This window comes from Cibotium barometz, chromosome 9, assembly GCF_041138505.1.
Source record: "Cibotium barometz isolate CiBa-2024 chromosome 9, ASM4113850v1, whole genome shotgun sequence".
Lineage (NCBI taxonomy): Eukaryota > Viridiplantae > Streptophyta > Polypodiopsida > Cyatheales > Cibotiaceae > Cibotium > Cibotium barometz.
In genome coordinates, this window is record NC_141054.1 from 10,356,636 (window position 1) to 10,380,009 (window position 23,374).

Here is a 23,374-nt window from a genome sequence, read left to right on the forward strand (position 1 = left end):
CTTGTAACCCATCTGCTCATCACATCACTATTAAGGATGCAAGTGAAATTGAGATCATCAATCAATGTTCTGTCAATTACTTTACTCTGTCCTTTTCCTTGAGGCACAATAGAGGTCATCCTCAAGTCCTCTTCATTGATCCATAGTCGCGGCAAAGAGCTGTCCACCTGACTAAGAAATTCTGAAATATATACAAGAGACTCTTGTATCAACCAACCCTCGGCCATGCTTCCTTCGGGCCTTGCACTTTGTCTTACAAAGTCTTTTAAAGTCTTCATGAAGCGCTCTAGGAAGAACATCCAACGTGCATACACAGTGCCACATAAAGGAATTTCGTCCACTAAATCCACAATGAGATGTAGTTGACTTGTGAGAATGGTTCGCGGAAAAGTCTCCTCTACCAAACAAACCACCTCCACTGCCATAACACATGCATCATCCAACATGGCTGGATCAATTGCTTTGGAACTAACATATCTGAAAAATAAATGAATAGTACGTTATACCTCATGCACGTTCATTTTACAAGGTATAATGAAGGGTGATCTGACATGGGTTTTACATACCTCACAAGCTCGCCCATCTTATAAATACATTTTTTCAAACTCTTGTTTGTACAATGATCGATGCTAGTAGGTAGTATGAACTGCGCACATAAGAGCACATGTATGTATAGTTTATGGCATTACAAAATTTAATTTCAACGTACAAGACTTGGAAAACACTTACTTGGAGCATCTTGTGTCAATCGTGGGACTTCAACCCATATAGTTGCTCAACGCCTCTTTTCTTAGTGGTTGTAAAGGCTCCCTTAAATGATCTCATGCATCCAGTGGGAGTACGCAAAGTGGTGATGGCCTGCTTTACCTACTTCTCCTCTTTCTTTGATATAATCCATGGTGCAGGCGGAAGACGAACGTGCCCACCCTCCTCTTGTGACCAAGCTTGACGCATACGTCCTGCGACCGCAAGTCCTCCCATACGCTAACATTGTCTCATTTACCAAAATAACATGTTCCCAAATACCAGATCCCACATTCTTGAAGATGTGCATAGGATCAAGAAGATGGTTGATCTTAAGATGGGTCCAATATGGTAGCCAAAAAAAAATGGAGTACCTACACAAGGGATTGCTCTATGTGATCTTTAATCCAATTAGAGACTACACAAAACAAGATTGAAAAACATTACTGTACCTGTTCATGCCATCTGGAGGAAGAACATTTGTAGACTCCCAAATACGCTTCCAATCTTTTGCACGAAGTGTTTGTGGAGGAATGTTACTCTTACTTAGGATGATCTGACGGGGAGAAATCGATGATGATTATCGAATATGGTCTTACACAAACCGTCAGCATACCCATGTACTAAGGAAGGGCCACAAACAGGACATGCATGTTTACCCGATGTTTTGAAACCTGTTAAAATATAAATAAAAGTTAGAATAATAAAGTCAATAGTTATAATTAATATAGCCAATAGTATTAGAGTAGGGAGGTAATTAGAATTCTTACCAAAACAATTGTTGTATCCTGGAAAGTCATGCATTGTCCACATCAACACTACTTTTAAGTCGAAGTGTCGAGAGGAGGGAGGCCTACTAATGTCCACCACACCGCAACACCTCTCCATAGTTCCTCCAACCCATCAATTAACGGTTTGAGATAAACATCCATATGCTTGACTTTATGTTTCCCTGGAGTTAGAAGGGATAACATAAGATGTCCCTTCTTGATCGCCATTGATGGTGGAAGGTTGTAATTCACCAACACAACTGGCCACATGCTGAATGCGGTGCTTTTGAAACCAAATGGATTCACTCCATCCATACCTAGGCCAAGTCTCAAGTTTCTCGGCTCTGTTTTAAAGCTGGGCCACTCATCTTCAATATGCTTCCAAGCAGGAGTGTCTGCGGGAATTCTCTACATGCCATCATCCCGCCGATCGATGTGAGGAATGCCATGACATGAGCTCTGCTATGGATTTGCACTTGAACATGTGTTTGATGCGAGGAATTATAGGAAAGTGTTGCAAGACTTTACGAGGTACATCAAAACTTTTCACATTTGTACTATACTTTGCTTCACCACAAGTGGGACAATATTGTCGAGCCTCCTTATGCGTCCCACGAAAGAGAATGCAATCATTGACGCATGCATGTATGCGATCATAATCCAATCCTCCAAGAGATGTCACATAGCGCCTCACTATGTCTCTTGAGGTGGGTAGTCTATTTCTCTTTGGAAGCATGTTTGATAATAGCCTACATCCAATATCATCAATTAGCCCTAAACCCTAAACCACTAATTCAAATTTGTAAGTTAGAATGCTTACTTCAATAATGAGTCAAGACTTGCATTACTCCATCCATAAACTGTTTGTATATAGTAGTTCAAGTGAAGCACGTAAAATAGAGAATGTGTACCCTTCAAAAACTGGTGTCGATGAAGCCTTGTAAAGATGCTCTTGTTCCATATCATCGTCGTCCATACCTTTGGGATCATCCCTAAAAGGATAACGCACCATATCATCAAACACTTCCTCTTCCATAACTTCGTGGGGTGTAGGGCTATTGTCATCCCTTTGCCACTCATCTCTCTGACAATAGATCTCGAAGCTCCAACATCATCTCGTCGACGCTTTGCGTGCTCTCGCCGTGCTTAGGGCACCATGTTAGGGTGTGGTACTGCATCCTGCTTCAATTAGAGTATATATATTACAACTCCATTAATTTAATTTGGATACCATGAGTCATTTGAATACTATCAATTTACATCTACTCACCTCTAAACCTGTTTGATTCCATTCTCCATACATGGAGATGTGATTCAAGGTAATTTGACGTGCTCGTATAATGCATCCTTGACATCGTTACACATACACTTAATCCTTTGTCCCAACCACACATCGCGATTACGATGACGCATTGTCTCATCCTCACCAGAACTGCTTGAGGAGGTTGATGACATCCTATGTACAAAAGAGCAAACACATAATCATAATCAGTTTTTAATGAAAGTATAAAAACTTTCTATATCTTGTGTTAATCGCGTGTAACAGTGCGTCTATATCCTTAAAATCGCGTGTATAAACGTGGCTGTATCTTGTGTTAATTGCATGTAAAAGCACGTCTCACTGTTTGAAATTACGTGTATCAGCATGTCTACATTCTTAAAATCGCATGTATAAACGCAGCTACATCCTTAAAATCGAGTGTATAAATGCGGTTGTTTTATTATACACGCAAAAATACACGCGCTCCTACACGCGACCACCTGTCTATACCTAAAATAACCCGCCGCCTTCTCCAAAAAACCATTTTCAAACTCAGCTTTCCTCTCCTTCATCGCCGCCTCTTCCAACAGAGCACTAAAGCCAAGTGCAAAGAGCAGACATGGGTGCAAGGAGTAGACACGGGTGAAGGAAACCAGCCAAAAAGAAGACTCACTTTTTCAGAGGTGAGTCAGTTTGTCCTTTCTCCTATCTCTTTCCTTTCATTTGTTTATGCGATTGTCTCTTTTCCTTATGCGATTGTCTCCGTCCTTCTCTGGTAGTACTTTTGTGAACGATTGTCTCCGTCCTTCTCTGGTAGTACTTTTGTGAACGATTGTGACAGTCTGGGCTTTTTTTATAAGAAAGATTTGTCAGTGGTCGGTCGTTTTTGAAAAAAAATTTACGCAAGCTGCGTGTAGGAACGCGTGTATATCTGTGTGTAACCTGTTTGCACAGACTCCTCACGCGTATATACATGCGTTTTTGGACAAGTTTTTACACGCGACTGTGTTTCACCCATGCTTGCGATCTAGGTTCTTCAGAGAGATGATCCCATCTGCATATGGCTTACCTTCACAAAATCATATGTGTAGCTTGCATTTGTGCTTTGATAAAATCATGTATATACTTTTATTTTTGCAGATTCTTCATGGATCTAGGTTCTTCATTCGATCCATTTGCGTACGTCACTTGGATGATGGAGATGCTAAATCATTTTGGGCGTCATCATGGTCCAGTTGAGCTTACAGAGTACATGTATGCCCATCCCCCTCCTGGATTGTCTGGTATCTATACCCCGCCCCCGAGTATCCATGTCACTCCACTCACGTCTATGCCTGCAAGTCTGGCGAGACGGCATGCAACTTCTCCTCTTCCACGCTCACTGAGGAGACATACCCCGTCTCCCAGACACACTCACGCACACCCTCCCAGGCATCGTCATGTTAGGCACGTACTCCCTCATAGCCACAGTCACGTAGACAATCCCCCAATCGTGACTCCACCCGCAGTACAGAGGAGAGCAAACGTCGTAGTAGGAAGAGTGGGAGTGGAGGATGCAGCGGGTGCTTTGGTGGGGAGGTAGTAGGGCACGCTGTGAGAGAGGAGATAGAGGGAGAAGAGTTAGAGGAAACACTGAGGATGAGGAAGAGGTGAGAGAGGTGGAGGGAGTGATCTGCTATGATATAACGGATAGGGGCGGGGTAGTGATGGATGCGAGGGGGAAAGAGGTAATGGAGTACATGCATGGGGTAGTTTTAAACTTGTACAGAAATCGTTTTATTAGATTTAAAGATCAAAATAACCGATTAGTTGGAGAGGTGATAGATGACGTACATAGTCGATACCCCAATCCCCCACATGCGACATTCTTGGATGCATGGGGAAGGACGCGAATAAGGGAGATCTTAAGTAATAAAAGATCTCACCTTAAGAAACTCGCGTACGATGATGGGCTAAATGTAGCTGTGGGTGGCTATCCTGTCGAGAAACCTGCCACCCACTACGCACAAACGCGAGTGGAAGGAGACAAAGAAACGAGCAGAGGGTGGCGTGAAGAGCAGGCAGCATGTGGAGGCACGACGGATCCAGATGGAGACCATTGGATCTTCGCATTTCGGATCTGGAAGCATCGAGTCATGGGAGGCAGAGTTCGTAAGTATCTTGCCACTTTATTTGATTGTTTACTTAACTCATTGATTCTATGATTGTTTTAATCTTACAAATTGTGTTGATTATGATATAGCGAGACGGGTTATGGGGAGGAAGCCCACAGCCCACGATATTGGGTATGCTCGCTGGCATAGCAAAGTGACACGTGGACCCTCTTTAGATCCGAGGGACGTATTACGGACGCGCAATTTGAGATGGCCATGAGACCATACGGTTGACAGGTACTTGAAAACTCTAAACGAATGATTTTGGTTTATTAAATTACATATATATATACTTATATACTATATATTACTTGAACAGGCACAAGCTGCTGCTGCACCTGCTGATGATCCTGCCACTAATGATCCACCCACCGCCACTGCTCCTGCTGGACGTGAGCACTACTCATCGGACATGTATACCGATGTGAGCTCATCTGATCATGGAGGGAGCAACGGGTCATCATCTGGGTCTGAGTAGTACTCAGACTTATAGTATCACATTCCATATTGAGGATGTGGTTGTATATATATTTTTGTAACTCAAGCCATGGGCTACTTCGACATATGAACTCCCTTGTATATATGTGTACACATAAAATTTTGATAGTAATATTGAATCGTGAATTGATAGTATTGCATTCATGTCTGTCTTAAATCGTGTGTTGACAATGTATGCATTCATGTCGTTCTTGAATCGTGTAATGACAATGCACTAAATCTTCCTCGTGGATGGTGCAATGCACCCAAAAAAAAATCCAGAGAGTGCTATTGGGTGCTGGAATGCTAGAATAGCATTCAGGTACCAAATAGCACTCTCTGGATTATTTTTTTTGCTCTCTGTTCGTGTGTATAGACGCGTCAACTCTGTAAAAATCGTGTGTATATACACGGATACTTTGTGAAATGCGCATGTATAAGTGTAGCTAAACTGACAAAACACATGTATACGCCCTCGTATCAGCGTGTCTAAGCGTAGCTAAACTGACAAAACGCATGTATACGCCCTCGTATTAGCGCGTCTGATAGGTTCTATACACGTGCTTTTACAAGCATGTCTCTGGCCGCGATGATACATGCGCTGATACATGGGGCCGTTACTTTTTTTCCACAAGTCATTTTCCGCAGCTAGGAGCGCGGGTATGAGCCCGATCCCTTGTAGTGTAGGACTTGTTGAATGTTTCTTTTGCAAAATTTAGAATAGTTAGAAAATTATCTCTACTAGTGATACTCCTTCCAATTGGTGCATTAGTAAGATGATCTCAAACTTATGTAAAGTTGATGAGTCGCGGCACCATCAAGTCTACAGGGTTGAAGCTACCATCTTACATAGCAAAGAGAGTACTAATTATTTGTACAGTATGACATTTTCATTGTTGCCTTACCACAACCTTGTTAAATCAAGTCCACAGGGTTCAAGCTACAATCTATCATTTAATGACCTTGTTGCTAAGAAGTCCCCTGAAAGATCCAAACAACAAGAATTCAGCAGCCACTCTCATTATGGCAAGGAATCTCTTTTAGTTGTGGTGTATCACAACCTACTTGTATGTTTCACAACTCTCTCTCTCTCTCTCTCTCTCTCTCACACACACACACACACACACACATGCACGTGTGTGAATCATATGTCAAAATATTTTCAAGGAGAGTTTATAGAACATGAAACACTTTCTATTTAAAAGAATAGAATGAGGTGGTCTTACCGAAGAAGACTTGTGACACTTACATCACTCCACCCATAAGTTTTTTGCAAGTTTAATAGCTCCAAGTTTGCTCATAGTGTGGAGTACGAACATTCCTCATAAAAAGGGGTGCTTGCCTCTCTATACAAGGTTTCCTCCTCTTGTGACATTGGAGCTTGCTCACTATCATCTATGAACTCTCATCCAAAGAAGTGATTCACCATGTCGTCCATGATGAGATTCTCTTCCTCCTCATGTGGCAATGATGGAGGCACCTCATTCACATAGGTTGGGGAAGATGAGTCTAAGCCATGCTTTCGGTATGAAGCCTTGCCATCTTCCGCACTCTGCCCGATGTTACTGAATGGTGTGGCATATTACCTAGCACTCTCCTATGGCTCTCCTCCATGTCATCATCTACACTTGGTCGTGTCAATGTGTCATGAAGACCATATGTCTAGACATGCTCAATTATTATACGATGTTATCATCCAAGTGGCACGGGCTAAGTGGTGCAGGACTATCACGGAATGGCTGTGATGAGCCTACACCACCTTCCTTGACTACAACCACCCCTGCTCCCTCACATCCGTCTTCACCACACGACGACGACGTAGTAGGGAGTCTGGGGGGGCATTAAGGGGCATTTGAGCATAAAAAGGGCCCTGTAAGGATCCCTAATTTTAAGGAATTAAGACTAATTTTATTGAGACTTAAGGAGACAAACCTCATAATGATGCCTACTTTTGGCCCTAAAAGTAGGGGATCTCTCTAGTTTTCCCTCTCTAGGATTTTCACTCTAGGATTCTCTTTCTAGCCACTAAAACTCTCGAAACATCATCAATCTCCTCCATATAGGGACTCCAAAAATATTTTTTATTACAATTCAAAATAATTGTCTCAAAATAACTTTCAATCACATTTAATGCACTTTCATTGCGTTTTTGAAGTTCCCTCTAAATTTCATATCAACAGTCAGTAAAAGACAATCTTATTTAATACACTTTTATTGTGTTTTTGAAGTTCCCACAAATTCTAAATCAAGTCATTAAAAGACAAGGAAAACTTATATTTTTTTAATTAAAAGTTTAATTTAAATTTAAATTTTCGGATAGGCTAGTAATTTAAAATTTATATTTTATAGCAAACCCACCTAAAAACCGTTTTCTTCATTGATTACTATCACATCTCCTCTCTGTCCGAGACTCAACAACTAAAAGATTCTCTCTCTCTCTCTCTCTCTCTCTCTCTCTCTCTCTCTCCCCCAAGCCCTTCTCTCTTTGCGATATGTCTCTCTTTCAAGCTTCTCTTTGAGATCCAAGCTATCTACCATCCTCCATTTTGTCTACTATGGCACTCACAGAAATAACAAACACCTCAAATTCATCACGAGTGAGGAAGGTAGATTTGCATATTCGCATCTTGAATGAATATGCACCTATGAGAAAAGAACTCTAAACGCACAAGAGAAGCAAGAAAGAAGACAATAGGGTGATTGTAATGTGGATCTTTGGGTTGATGTATTTATATCCTAATGATCCTTCTTCAAATTTCTCTCCACCTTTCACAGACCTACCCTCATTCATTCATTTTGTTGAAGAGGGTGAGAATGGGCTCCTTGGATATTGTAAACACTTAAGTATGTGTGATGCATGGAAGGTTAAATTTCTAAACTCACAAATTCATAGCTTGCAAGTCACTTTGAGTAGTGTGCAACAAGCTCTTGAAATTACATAGAATAATATTTTACAGCTATAGAGAGAGGGCAAAGAGAAAGAGGACCACATCCTCAAGTTACAGGATACAATCTCGCACATGAAGAGCAAACCCATGGGAGCCAGAGAGCGAAAGAGGACAATGAACAACATTCAAACACTTGCAATTGGTGGTGATGCTCTCATGCAAAGAATTCATGCAGCAAGGTTTGTTTGATTTTTGGTTATAAGTTATTCTTATTAGAGTGTATCTATTGTTTGATTTTTTCCATTAACTTATAATTCATTATATAGTATTGTTGCTATAAGTAATCTTTGTTAGTTCATTACAGGACCTTTCTTAAAGATGCGTGTGGTGATAATGGTCCTTAAGATATTGGAGATATGTTACGTAGCTGCGTGAGAAAACATGACATTCTTTCCATAGTTCGAGATCCACGCTACAAGAAGATACGACAGATACTTGCAAATGAGATAATGAAAGATATAACTAATATCTTAGTAGGCATTGAGGAATTTCAGAATGCATGCGATGAATTAGGCATAAGCGAAGTTTCTCCTCTTTCTCGGACAGATGACGTTAATCGCTCCCCATGGACAGATGACGTTCCTTCATCAATGATGGTGGAGGCTTTAAACTCTGCCACATCAAAATTTGTGCTCAAAAGTTTCTCCTCCTTCTCGGACACAAGGTCAAGGACCTCTTCTACTGCAGAGTGAGCACTTGAAACAAAGGACTGTTTTGATTTATCAGTCCTTCCTTTGAGCTCCTCTTTTGTGTAATCCTCCTTATTAGCATGAAGAGAGAGATAGGCAACAAACCCAAAATGATATTCTAGCAACCTGCATTTCCTGCCATGCACTCGGCACATGTCAACACAAATCTTGATACGTTGATCATCTGAGTAAGTGTCCCACCTCTTCGACATGCTTGAATTATGAGATGAGGTGACTCTGAGGCTTGACATGTGGACATGCGTAATGGACCCATAAGAGATACTCCCTCCACCGACCAACCTGCAATAGTCTATCCACTCTCCCTCTAGGGATGTCCTTGCCATGTCCTTAATAATCTCCTCCAAACTGAAAGGAACATTGAACATAGGCTCTACATGGCAAAGGGATTTCTCCTGCTGTGCCCCACCCTCCTCGGCAAATCAAAGAGATGCTCTATAGCACTAGGCTCATCCTTAATCTCCTCCAGCAATAAATCATCCACATCATCTACAGCATTGTACAAGTGAGAACCCTTAGCCTCCATTGCTTCTCTGATCCGGGGAAGATGAGGAGTAGTCGAAAGAAATGAACACAAATTGGAGCTTTTCTTAAGTAACTGGAGAGGCGACAACTGTTAGTAATAGTAGTGGGATAATTCCAGTAAATAATCCAAATGAATAATAAGATATTCTACCACTTCCCCCATATTTTCCACCCTCCTTGCCAAAAAGGCTCGAAACACCAGTTCCATTGATAATTCCATCGATTACCCATTGATCAAAAAATACGACTAGCTTACTCAGAAAGACATTGTAGTAATAAATGATTTAGTGATGACCAACCTTGAATGAAATGTCCGGGTGGAATCCGTTCACTCTGGCAATAAGGGGAAAGCAACGACGCCGAAATGCACCTATCGCACCATGGATGATATGGCTATGGAAAAAGCTGACTTGCACCGGTATGGAAAGCGAGAAAATTTCGAGTGCAGAGAAAAGCAAAAAAAAAACTCGCACCATCTTTATATAGGTCAAATAATAGGATTGACACCACATGATTGAGCTCCTTATTTCCAGGGAGTTAGTCCGGGTAATTTTTTTGTTGTGCTGCCATATATACAGAAGTATGTGCTTTCTTTGGATTTAAAGCTGTTGATAGAATTTAAGTTATTAGTTGCCTATTTTAGGTTTCTTATATTTTTTATTTACTATCTCAATTTCAGAGAGCACTAGTCTGCTTGTTTAATAAATGTGGTGAAATGCTGAACAATTTTTATGAATAGCCTTCTCGCAATGCATGGATAGTCTAAATTGTAAGTCATTATACTGTATATCGTTTCCTTCTTGCTTCCTAATTGTTGATTGTAAGTCATTCTTTATATCGTTGATTGTAGGGCATGTAAGAGGGTGATTTCATTGATTGAAACTCTATGTCCTAAATTGAAAAAGGATATAGAATGGAAATTTCTCAACCAACCCGTTCCTATGCAAAAGGATTCGCTCTCTTGTGGCTGGCACATAGTCGCAAATTTCTAGAAGTTCCTCCTTTCCTAGTATATTAATTTTGACAGCTGTGTAAGTTTCTTGTGTCACTATAATATAATTTCTCTATGTTCATTTCATGAGAGATCCCGCATTATTCTAATTGACTTTTATGTTGTTGTGTAGTTTGTTCTCTCAAAAGAGTTTTGGCTATGGAGTGTGCAGGCAAAGGCAATAAACATTATTCCTAAATAATACAATTACGCCTGATGACCCTGACTCACCACTTCCACCAGTTTGCTGGCACTCGTGCAACAAATAAGAGAAAAAAGATGTCGTTTCATTCCCCTAATAAGCATTTCAGCTTTAAACAAGGAGTCCCTAAGAAGGGAAGCAAGGGCAAGGCAAAGAGGAAGCTTCCATTTGCAGGCAAGTGCAAGGACAAGGCAGGCAAGGTGCCAACAAAGGAGACAAAAGAGGAGGCCAAGGCTGAGTCAAAGGAGGAGGCCAAGGGTGAGCTAAAGGAGGAGGCCAAGGCTGAGGCTACAGAGCCCAAAACCGCTTAGAGGCATTTTGTATGTCCAGAGGAAACATTGTAAAGATTTTGTATTTTTATTGAGCTCGGCTCATATTTGTATAAACATTCTATATTTTTATTCAGCCCTAGTCATTATTGTATTTTGTGAGTATTGTGCTTTGCAATAATAAAATAGATTGTTGAGAATTTTTATTCTCATAACTTATCTTTGGTTAAAACTGAATTTTAAAGATGTTTGCTTCAAAATCGTTATGAGGACTTTGTAGAGAGTACACGTCCATGTAGAAATTTTTCATCACATTAGTCATAAGATACAACAATTCAATACAAGTCTTACAATGACTTCTATTGGGCCTAAGTCCATCGATTTAAGACCTTTCTAATTCTGAACGACAGATTTTTCCTCCGCCTTCTTCTCTGGGTTGTTCATCTGCTGAAGAATTCTTTGATGCACCTCTTTGGCTTCATATCAGTTTGTCTACATCTTCAAGGTCTTTTTTGAAGCTTTCAGATATTTGGATAGGTTGGTCATCTGTATCCCCAACAGAGGAATAAGAGTCATCATCAAAAGAAATAGCTAAAATAGCTGGCCTAGCAACCTTGCTAGGAACAATCCTCTCATTAGAAGAACTTGCATCCATGGGTGGCTTTTGTATAGAGCTTATAAGTTGTAAGATATTATGTTCTCGATTCCCTTATGGACTGGTCTTTATATATTATTTTGGATGGACTCCAAAACCATCGACATAAAAAAACCATGTGCTGTAAATCTATGTGCCACTAAACCATTTTGGAATAGGAACCCTAGTACCTACACTGAGCTAGCCATTATTATGCACATATAAGACAACTTTAGAGTAAATTTGTTGAGTTATAAATTTAATATAAAAATCTAAATTCATAGCTGTTACAAGAAAAAAATTCATTGCTCTCAGTACACTTTTTTGAGGGCAAGGACTTCACAAAACTAACATACTTGAAGTAGCTTCAAAATTCACAAAATACAAAATCCCCATTAATTGAGCGATATACCATCAACATCCCAATCGAAATCTTCCAAGGTCTTTGTCTCTAATCGTTTTTTGAATCTTCCTATTGTTCACCTTGAATTGTGTTCTCCTAATATCCTCACCTCCCACCATGATATTGAGGTGCTCTCTAATATTTAGGAGGCTCCAATGTCTACTTGCACCTACAACTTCCACTGCACCACTGGACAACCGAACGCATATATCGAGAGACAAAACAACTTGTTCATCTGCCTACATTGGGACCCAACTATTCTTTTTCATCCACCGCCCGCTGATAATAGAAGCGTATGTGTAGTGTGGCACGAGCTTTGAGATACCAAAATGAGACACTAGATTCTACTATACTGCACTTGAATGTGTCATCCTTATGTATTCCTTCTATAGTCCTCTACTGGTCTCCAAGCAAGGCTACCATGTCATCACCGACTAATACCTTCTTGCACACAAACATGGTAGGTGTTTGTGAGAAACAAAATTAATTAAACATCTTGGTAAAAAGATGTATTGGGCATACCCAACTAAGACTCACAAATTGAGAGGGATTTGCAAACTTCAAAGACCCTTGTATATCACAAAGCATCTTTGATTTCATGACCATTACAGTCCAAGCATCTAGAATTGGCCATTCTATAGAAGATAGGGGTGGAGATGTGATTATCTGTAGCTTACCAAACCCACCATCCTGCTTTGGCACCAAATAGGAGTGCCGGTAAAAGAATACCTTTTCCTTAAGAAGTTCACTTATTTTACAAGAAAACATTGCCTCACCAATGTCTGCATGCAATGCTTGAAATGTTCCGGTAAGGCTTTCCAATGGCTGCTCCTCTACCATGTTTGAAGGAAAAATATCTGCAAACAAGAAATAAGTTGACTTAGATTGAAACATCTCTATCATAATCTCACATGCCCCTTTCTACAATTGTATGGAAATCAAGTTTGTTGACAAAGATGGATATCTTGTGTTGTGTAAACAGGTTGTACCGTGGCCACTAGTTTTCCATTGCTTGCCTTCTTGAAGCCTTGTAAATGACCTTTCCAATGGTGCTCTAGTACATTTGCCGTTGAGAACTCGGTTACGGCCAGGCTGTAGATAAACCCAAGTGCTCTTACGAAATGCCTCTCCCACCCAAGAACCATCATCGTCCTTCTTGTTGTGCAAGGATATCTCCTCAATCTCATCTTTTGGTCTTCTTGGTGCAACCATATCTTCTTGGAAGCTAGAGTAGAAAGGTTATGTTTAGAGTAAAAAGGAAAGAGATGTGCAAACTAGGGTTTTACAGGAGCCTTAAAGATGAAAGAGATGGAGCTCCGAGAAGGGAGGGATATTAAGATGGAGGAGAAAGTTTAGGGTTTCAAGCTTTGATGGTTTCATTAGGGTTGGGCAAATGAGATAGAGATGGAAGAGAAAGGAAGGAAGAGTTTAATTTGGACGTTCAAGAGGAAAAGCGGACTTGAAAACAAAATTTTTGATTACAATGAGATTTGAGATGGGTTTTTGGGGGGAAATGTGAGTTTTGGGGGGATCTCAAAAATTTCAAAATTTTAAGGATTTTTTGAGCCACAAAAATGGTGGGACCATACCTACCCAAAACCCCCTACTTTTTTAAAGGGACAAGTATAATTATTAGTACTAAAAGCCTAGTCCCCCTCCCTAAAGCCTAGTCTCCCTCTCCCTATACTCAAAGGAGACCAAATGTGCATAATCCTCTATTCCTATTGGTCCGTTGCTAATTACTTTCATTAGTAATAGGCCCAAAATATGTCCAAATGCCTCCTAATGGGGCTAGTAGACGTGCTAGCGGGGGGGAGTAGGCTGCTTTGGCTTTGGCAAAAACAGCACTAGGTCTCCCAATGCATCACCCCCCACCAGGAGGGGTCTCTTCATCTACTCATTATGAGCGAGGCCCCAATAGACCCATTCCACCATTTGATCCATGCACCCTACCATACAACGTGGATGTCGATGGGTGCCCATGATGGATACACGAGGGAAGCAATTCATGAACCACATGCATGTACTTGTAAACCAGAAGTTCATGAACTCCTTCAAAAAGTGGAAAGAACAAGATGAGCTTTCAAAGCAATACGTCATTGATGTGCTTAATTCGGAGTTTATTGTGCCACATGCGGGCCTTTGCTTCTCGAAGGAGTGGATGAAGAGACGAATCAAGCTTATTCTCTCTAATAGGAGAGCAAATGTCAAGAGACCAGCAAAGAATAATTTGGAGAGGCCCAACGTTTGCATGCATGTATGCAAACGTTTGCATGCATGTAGATGCATGCAGATTTATGAGAAGGCACCCAAATACTTTTCAACAACAGTCGCGGAAAGTGCTTCCCAAATATAGAAGTGAGGGGCTTCACACTTCGGCTTGGGTTGGAAATTCCTCCTTCAATGCTCGTTTTGTAAGTACCTATTTTAGTAATTATTTCTTCTCCTCTTTCATTTTGTTTTATACTATATTGTTTTATTTAACTAATTATATATTTTCTTAATTATTTTTTGTAGAGGTAGGTTGCTGGGCATGACCCAACAACTAGGAGGAATATGACTATGGATACAGAGCACCCCGTTCGCAATTGTGGGCATGGATACGTATGCGCGTTGTACACTTGGACGAGTTTGTTTTGGGGACACAAGCAGATGAGGTAAGTGAGCCTAAACCCTTCTCTTATCTACAACTAATTTTATTTTATTGCCCTTGCTTACCTTGCGCTTGATGGCATGTATGTAGGATGAAGAGGAAGAGAAAGAGGAGGATCCTGATTACGAGCATGAAGCAGTGGAAGGAAGTGAAGAGGATGATGAAGATGATGATGATGATGATCACTTGAAATCCGATGAGGATTCGAGTTAGCCACCTCTTCATTCATATATTTTTTGTATATATGGCCAAAGGCGTTTAAGCCTTATCAGTTACTTCATCTCAATGTTGGTCTTGGCCTCTCTTGCAAGGCCCAACAAGTTTCTTGAAATAAAATCCAAGCCTTTCACAAGCTTCTAGTTCAAGTCTCTCATTCAGTAATAAGAGCTTCAATCTTCAAGGTGACTCAAGTTTGAGTCAAACCCTCTTCAATACTTGCTCTCAAGTGTGTTTCTCAACTTTCTCAACCCTAATGACCTCACATGATACTACCTTCCTCTTCAAGGTGAAAACCTTCCACACTTGGCAAACTCGCATCAAGATCATCCTCATGAAGAAAGGCCTATGGAGCATCACATGTGGAAAGGAGAAGAAACCAAGGGACCAAGATACTATTCTGGCATGGGACACCATAGATGACAAAGCAAGATCTATCATAGCTCTTGAGTTGGATGGCACATACATTTACCATGTGGATGTGTGTGAATCTTCCAAGGCTTCATGGGATCAATTGGATATCCTATTTGGGGCGGCTCAATCTAGGAGCTCTAAGTTTGGTTTGCTCATTGAATTTTTTAAACTTGATATGAAGTCTATAAATTCTCTTGTATCTCATCTTAACTATATGCATTGTCTTATGGCCCAACTTGCCGGCATCTCACTAAAGGTGTATGAAGACATTTCCATTGCCATTGCCATTGTGTTGTTACTCAAGTCATTGCCTCCCGATTTTGACAGCATTGTGACAAGTTTGACCATGCCTATCACAAAGCTTGTGGATGTTGAAGCTTCTCTTTTGGAGGAAGAGAAGAAGGTTCACATCAAACCAAAAAAGGACATCTTGTCCAACACTACACCAAATCAAGTGGCTCCCTACACATCAAACAAAGGCTACAAAGGGAAGGCTAAGTACAACTCTTCAATCATTTGTGATTTTTGTCACAAACTTGGACACATTGAGAAAGATTGCTTCTTTTAAAAGAAGGCTCAAAAGTCCTACATTATGCACGAAGAGTATGGAGATCAAGAATAAGAGCATGGAGAACCACAGGATAACAACAAGGGGCATCATAAGACCATCACAATGCAAAGTAACCATCTCCTCTAGATCGGGCCCGCCGGCAGTTCCTCGATGGGGATGGGGGGCTCCACTGTGACGTCGGGCTAGCCCGAGATGGTTGTGGCTACAGTATGGAGATCAAGAATAAGAGCATGGAGAACCATAGGATAACAACAAGGGGCATCATGAGACCCTCACAATGCAAAGTAACCATTTCCTCTAGATCGGGCCCGGCAATTCCTCGATGGGGATGGGGGTCTCCACTGTGACGTCGGGCTAGCCCGAGATGGTTGTGGCTATGGGTGGATTTGAGTGTGCCTTCTTTGTGACTCATCCCTTGATGGTGGCCAATAGGGTGGATGTGATGGACGTGGAGTTCTTTCCACGCCTCCTATCAGTGATCTCCTATCAGTGATGGGCTCTCCCAAACTAATCACCTCAAAGTACTCAATGGTGGGGTCCGGAAGGGTGGTAGATTCATGAACCTCTATGATGTCCACCATGTAGCATGAGAGATCCTTGGCATCTTAGAGCCAGTCGAGGAGCTCTGAGTCTTCCCCATAGGGCACTATGCCTTCCTCCATTGGCGTTCCTCCACAAGTTTGTCAAGGAAGAAGGACACCACATGTGCCTCTCTGCTTCTAGTGTTCATGGAGACGCGGTGAATGGATTAATTGGTGGGGGACCTACATGTAGCCACCCTCACTGCCCAAAATCAGGAACCCCCAAGGTTGGACACCCTAGCTTGTGAGCCCCCAAGGTCAACATGCAAGTTCGTGAACCTCAAGGGCACCCACACAACCACCCACTAGTCACACAAGGTGGGAATCTCAGATGACCCCACTCCCCAAGTTTGGCTACCCACTTGACCGCTAGGAAAGCGGTGCTCACACCTACTTGTGCTCGGCCCCTCTCACCTACTTCAAAGGTAGATATCTATCAGTGACCACTTTTAGCACTTGGCTCATGATGATAGCCCAAGGGGACACACCCATTGTATATAGAGATACTTTGGTGTACTGAGAGGGGATCCCATGCAATAAATGGTTTTGTGGGGTCCTAACTCTTCCCTGCTTCCATCTTGTGTTACATGCATGTCACTCTAGGTAACTCTTGTGTGGCATTCTGTTCTTGAGTCTATTTAAGTGCGTAGTGGAGTGGAACAGAAAGGTTGCCATCTTCCTAGCCTGTGCCAAGTCCTAAGGGTATACTGCCCTAGAGAGGATGCTAGTAATCTTTAGTGTGTCGAAGACGATGAGTCTGCTACACTTAAAGTTAAACTTGTCAAGTACTTAAATTTCATATTTGTTCAATCTTGTAGTTAAACTTGTGAAGTACTCAAATTAAATACTAATAATAATTTTAATATTAAATTACTTACTAGCTTGATCTTATAGTTAAACTTGTTAATAATAGTATTTAATAAGTTTAATACTATTTAAAGATTTCTAGTTAAACTAATTAGTCAATCTGTATAATAAGCTTGCTATGTGGAATCTATGCCAACACAGATTCATGTGAAAAATAGCGTACCCCTCTTTGAAGTTATTAATCATATTTAATATAAGGCATTATCACATAATCAATAGGCACAATTCCTCTTTGTGCTAAATGTGTTTGCAAGTCTTCTACATTTTCTTTGCTCTTTGCTCTGTGTGTGTGTGTGTGTGTGTGTGTGTGTGTGTGTGTGTGTGTGTGTGTGAGAGAGAGAGAGAGAGAGAGAGAGAGAGAGAGAGAGAGAGAAAGATTTGACATAGATATTAAAGTCGAGAATAGAGATTAGATTGATCCTTAGTTCATATTCCTATCTATGCTTGGTGTGAGTGAGACTAGATGAGGATTAGATAATGGTAGGTGAGAGTGAGTCCTTGAAGGAAGGTAAAGCAGCTTCCTTAGTGAAAAAAATGAATCTTGAAGGAGAGGGGAGCTTGCAAACCACCGACGAGATCAAGTTGGATGGCTTCAAGAAGAGACTCGAGATTTTGATCACTTGTTTGTGCTCTTTGTTTGTGAATGAGGGAGTTCTATAGAGAGTTAAAACAGGCTATAACATTTTTGATGCCACTTCCAATCTGGAAGTGGAGGTCAAGAAGAGGATAAAGTTGGGTGTTTTGTGAGAAAAAGAAGAAAATAATGGCTGTTTTTATGTTCTTATTTATTGTTTCAATATATTAGTACTTGAAAAACCTTGAGGAAAGAAAACCCTTCATTTATTTACACTTTTGCATGTTTTAATTGGACTACATATTCACACCGTATAGTTTTTTACCTTTTTATGTCTTTAAAAAATCATTAACATCATAAAATATGTTAAATTAAGTTCTATTGAAAGAAAAATTAGATAATTTATATTTCTTATGAGACTAAATCTGAAACAGATAGTAAAAACACTTGTCTACCCCTCCAAATTTAAAAATTATCATTTAGATAGTAAGAACACTCATCTACCCCTCCAAATTTTTAAAAATATCATTTATTGGTTTTTCATGTCCACTAGTTTTTATGGCCCGTGAAAATCATTTTTCATGTCCATGATGAACACCCTAAAATTACGCCATGATTGACGAGATTACCTTGTCAAATATAAAAAGTTACAATCTGAAACAATCTTATCATTGTCTTTAAAAACATAAGTTTTTCATATCCATGAAAAACTACAATACTAGTTTTTCACGTCTGATAAAAACTCAAAATCTTATGATTAAGGAAAGAAATGTGACCTAAACCATCATTGAATATCAAAGGACATTAATGTATATCAATATAAACCTCCAAAATAAAATTCACATATATAGAGTTTTTCACATTGTGAAAGTCTGAAAACCAGGAAGGTTTTAATCTCATGAGAAACTCAAGACCAGGAGAGTATAGTGCCTACTTCCTACATTAAAAATACACAAACTATAAGGTAGAGTCATAACTGTGAAAAACTTTGGATTTTCACAGTGAGAAACCAAGTAGTTTTTCATGCCCATGAAAAACTCATTTATATGGAAACCAGAAACCTGATAAAACATTGAACTAGTGTAATGAGTGGAACTTTTTGGCATGTATTAATAGAGAAAATCTCATGTTCTTACAACCTTAGAGAGATCTCATTGCATCTAACCACAAAGATCTCAGTGGATCTAACCACAAAGATCTCATGGAATCTAACCATAGAGATCGTAGTGCATCTAACCACCAAGGATTTTCCTATAAATTAAATGTTGGGCTACAACCACCCCATTGAGTTTTCTTACTCATCAGAGAGGACTTAAAGCTGCTGAAACTAGTAGTAGCAAGAAATCCATGGAGAATGCTATGGGAATTGAGGAGAGGATTGTGTCTTCTCTCCGATAAAATTTAATTAAGTGTCGAGTGTGGTCACTCAGCAAGCACCCAATTGAGTGTGTTTGCTTGGAGAGGACTAGAAGCTATTAAAATTGCTAGCAAGGAATCCATGGAGAATGCTACGAGAATCGAGGAGAGGATTATATTTTCTCTTCCACAAAATCCAATAGCCTTTTGTATTATGCCAAGGGACTACTTATATTACTAGATATTAAACACGAAACTTAATCATCTAACTATGGTCAATTAATGATCAAGGAATTAATGAATGCTGAGGGTAGGGCACTTACTCAAATAATACCTTATCCGATAGTAATTGTGCAAGGAAAGGCTCTTGCAAGTACCTCTAAATGACCACATCACACATTTGGAGAAGCATTCTTACTACTACGAAGGAAATGGAAGTAGAAGAAGAAATTAGAGAAGCAAAACTATGAACATAAATGCTTACTGGTAGAAAGCAAGGCTTTGATGTTCAAAGAGCTAACACTGAGTGGAGAAACAATGAGAGACTACAAGTTCTTGAATCAACTGAGTTTCAGCTTAATCTTTGAGAAGAGATTGCTACACAATCTAACACAAGCTATAGAGAAGTGGATGGCACATTTAGAGCCAAGTTTAGAAGGCTAAAAGGAGGGTTGAGAGACATTGATACAACTTGAGATTGTATAACCCAATCTTGACATAATGAAAGGATTGACTGACCCACTATCTACAAAAAGGAAGACATTAATGACCCAAAGTAGTTCCTTACACACATTAATAGTCGACGCAAAGGAAGACATTAATAACCTAATGTATGATCCAAAGTAGTTCCTTGCACACATGCATACAGTGCTATCATAAAATCATGTGAGAACTCCCATCAAGAGGAAGTCCAAGAGCCAATAGAATAGACTCTGATTATGCCCAATTGGGGATTACACCTCCATACATAACCCACAAGGAAGGGGCATAAGATGAGGAAGGGGGGTGTGATGCTTCAATAGAAGACACCTTAATGTGGAGTTCCTTAGCTACAGAGATTGGCCATTCTTTATGAAAAACTACATATTTTCAAACTTAACTTAAGGTCGTTTGCTAAATAAAACTAGATAACCTCATCTTACAACCACCCTATTGTGTTTAAGGGAAAATAATTTAGCTAGTGTAGGGTTGTTTTAACTATTTTAAATTCAAAGAAGGGATTTAAAACATACAACATGATGGAGTTTAAACACAATGATCTTACTTAAACCCTTAAGGTGAAAAAATGCCTTCACAAATGTAAAAATATCTTCATGTGATATTTTTTCAAATAATGAAATCCATTGATTCTTTACTTTCTTATCTAATCATGTGCAATGTTAATGTGGTTAAGCTAGAGTTTTGGTATATACAAAATAAAAAGGATGCAAAGGAGATAGGTGAAGAAAATATCAAAGAAAAGGGGGAGAAACCAACTTACATTGCTCACTTTCATCATCCACCTTAAAATTACAATTTTGAAAATTTATGGTTATTGGTTAAAACTTGAATTATGGAAAGTCCCTACGTCCTACCTTATTTGTAAGGCATCCAAAGGCTTTAATAACCTTCTGTTTGTTTGTGTTCCGATGTTAAGGTCAATGAGGTTAATGTTGTTAAAATGGGTGGTAAAATTACAAGTGAATTGATTGACTAAAAAAGGCATCCCTCGCATTGGTTTTCTTATTTGTGCATCATGCTTGATTTCTACTAACAACTCATGAGCATTGATTTATAGAAAGTACTAAGGTTTGAACCATATAATGACCTTCCAATCCACCCTCCAAAAGACCCATTATTTAAAAAAATACAACCCAAGAATATCCTATACCCACCTCTTTGCACACAATAGCCCCTCTTGTGCCCCTTGATAAAATTTTCATCCCCCCTCCATGTCTACCAATCCACCCCCAATAACCCATGACAAAATATTGTATAATCATAACATTGCTATGCCGATCAACATGTCTCATACCCCCATGATACTTCAAACTTCCACCCCATACTTGGAGGAGGCCACAAGGGAGGTAAGAGGGGAGGGAAGAGGGGCTATATGTAGAATGTTAAGATTCTAGAAATGGGATTGATCATGGTGAAGGACAATGATTAAGCAATATAATTAAGGTGGATTAAACCACACTAAAAACTCCATGAGAGAGAGAGGGATATTGCACACTCAACACTATTCCCTTGTATTGCATATCACAATGAACCATACAATGATATAGGCTCTCAAGCCTTATCCCACTTTACATGTCATCATCCATGTGGCACTCCCTTTTCCACTCTTTTGGTCAACTCTCACACACCATGCGATATTACATGTGGCATTCCAATCTCACCACAATATCTTGCACCTCTAGGGTGCTTTCCCACATACTCACAACACCGCGATTACATCTCTCAACACCCCCTCTTAATCGAGGTGTTCCACAACTCACCCATCACTTATCACCCATATCAATGTAGCATTGCACAAATACAATCGCTACCTCTCAACACTCCCCCTCAATGATACATTGGAGTGTCCATCAACCAAACATGTGTGCCCGTGTCTACCATCTTAGACACCTAGTCCATTTTGAGCCGACTCGCTCACAGCGGAACCACTGAGTCCGATTTGAACATGGAAGTTCGGGTGGGAACCAACCCATACGCATGCACCTCACACGTGCATCGCTCTTGCACACATCACAACAACCATTTTGAGCTTCTTGGTGAGCTCGGGCATGGTTACCCTCATACCATGGGTGATTACATAAAGAAATCCTCGTTTTGAGCACACAAGCTCGGGTACGGTTACCCATCACAAACATTTGGGTGAAATCATTTTGGCCGTAGAGCTGGGTAGAGAACCCCTCCGTGTGTGAACAAACTTTTTAAAAAACTTGAAAATTGTTTGTGTGTGAATGCACCTTTGTTTAAGTGTATTGTACACCACACAAACAACCTTACATGAATGATTTTATTAAAAAAAATGCGCCTCTTGAATGTGATGTTGAAAATCCTATCTGCCTGAACTGCACTGCCCTCTGCTCATTAAATATGCTGCACTGATTCACGCCAGGCTGCCAGTTCCAGACTGCCAGTTGCGCGAATGATGAATTCTGCCGACTAGTTCACACTTTCCTCTCTCTTCCTTCGTGGGGGCCTATTGCCTGGGTGTCATCGCAGACGGTGTGGAGGGCGGGTCTCTGATGAGGGGGGCGCACATACCTCTCTAGAACGCAGTCCAGACCCTCATCCACCAGCTCCTTTATGCTGCACACTGTTGTCATGTGCATCAATGTTGTGCTGGTTCTTGATTGCTTTAACCTGCGCCAGCTTCCTCCAGGCCATAAGTTCCACCAGCCGTGCTTCTGCGCTTCCAATTTGTTGTTCTCGCTGCTTTTCTCTCCAGCTAGCTACTGGCGATGGTGGATCACCTATCTATTGCCTCTACAACACCAACGTCTCCCGTAGCTCGTTGGATCTATCCTCTGCCAGAGTGTCTACACCCTCGACACTTGTCGTGCTGCCACGTTCTGCTTCTTGCGGCTAGTCTTCTATCCATGAGCTGCGCTTCTGCAACCCTTATGTAGCTTGGCTACCTTATGTCGCCTTACTTTAGTTAATGTAGCTGGTGTTCTGTCCATTAGCTGTGCTTCTGCAACCCTTACTAGCGCCTCTGAATTTTCCATGGCTGCTTGCTTGCTTGTTTTTTCCCTGTTGGAACTCATCCCAGCTCCTATAGTAACCGACCTCCTCATGACCTTGTATGATGGGTTCTCCTCCTCTGCTGTACAACAACATTCCTTCTAGAGCCATTTTACTATAAGCTCGCTTTATTCATGCTGCCCTTCACCTCTCTCAATAGCTTCAAAACTCCATAGCATCTCACATTGCTACTTTGCCTCTCCAAGACCTCCAAGTTGAGGTCTTCCATGACCATTGACATGGCCTTCATGGCCTCCAAATCAGCATGCTTTTCCTTCAATGCATGCATCCATTCAAGGGTGCTTCTTCACATGGTCTCTCAA

The 23,374-nt window shown here is 40.6% G+C and overlaps 1 protein-coding gene across 1 annotated transcript in view; it reads right to left on the reverse strand.

The window, feature by feature from the left end:
* LOC147635248 (uncharacterized) overlaps positions 1–23,035 on the reverse strand; it is a 38,593-nt gene extending 15,558 nt beyond the window's left edge. The window contains exons 1-3 of the mRNA XM_086803260.1: positions 22,946–23,035; positions 22,514–22,759; positions 22,371–22,423 (exon numbers count right to left, since the gene is read on the reverse strand). Of these exons, the coding sequence (XP_086659386.1) occupies positions 22,371–22,423; positions 22,514–22,759; positions 22,946–23,035 (389 nt within the window). The remainder of the gene's footprint in view (positions 1–22,370; positions 22,424–22,513; positions 22,760–22,945) is intronic.
* Positions 23,036–23,374: the final 339 nt, after the last annotated feature.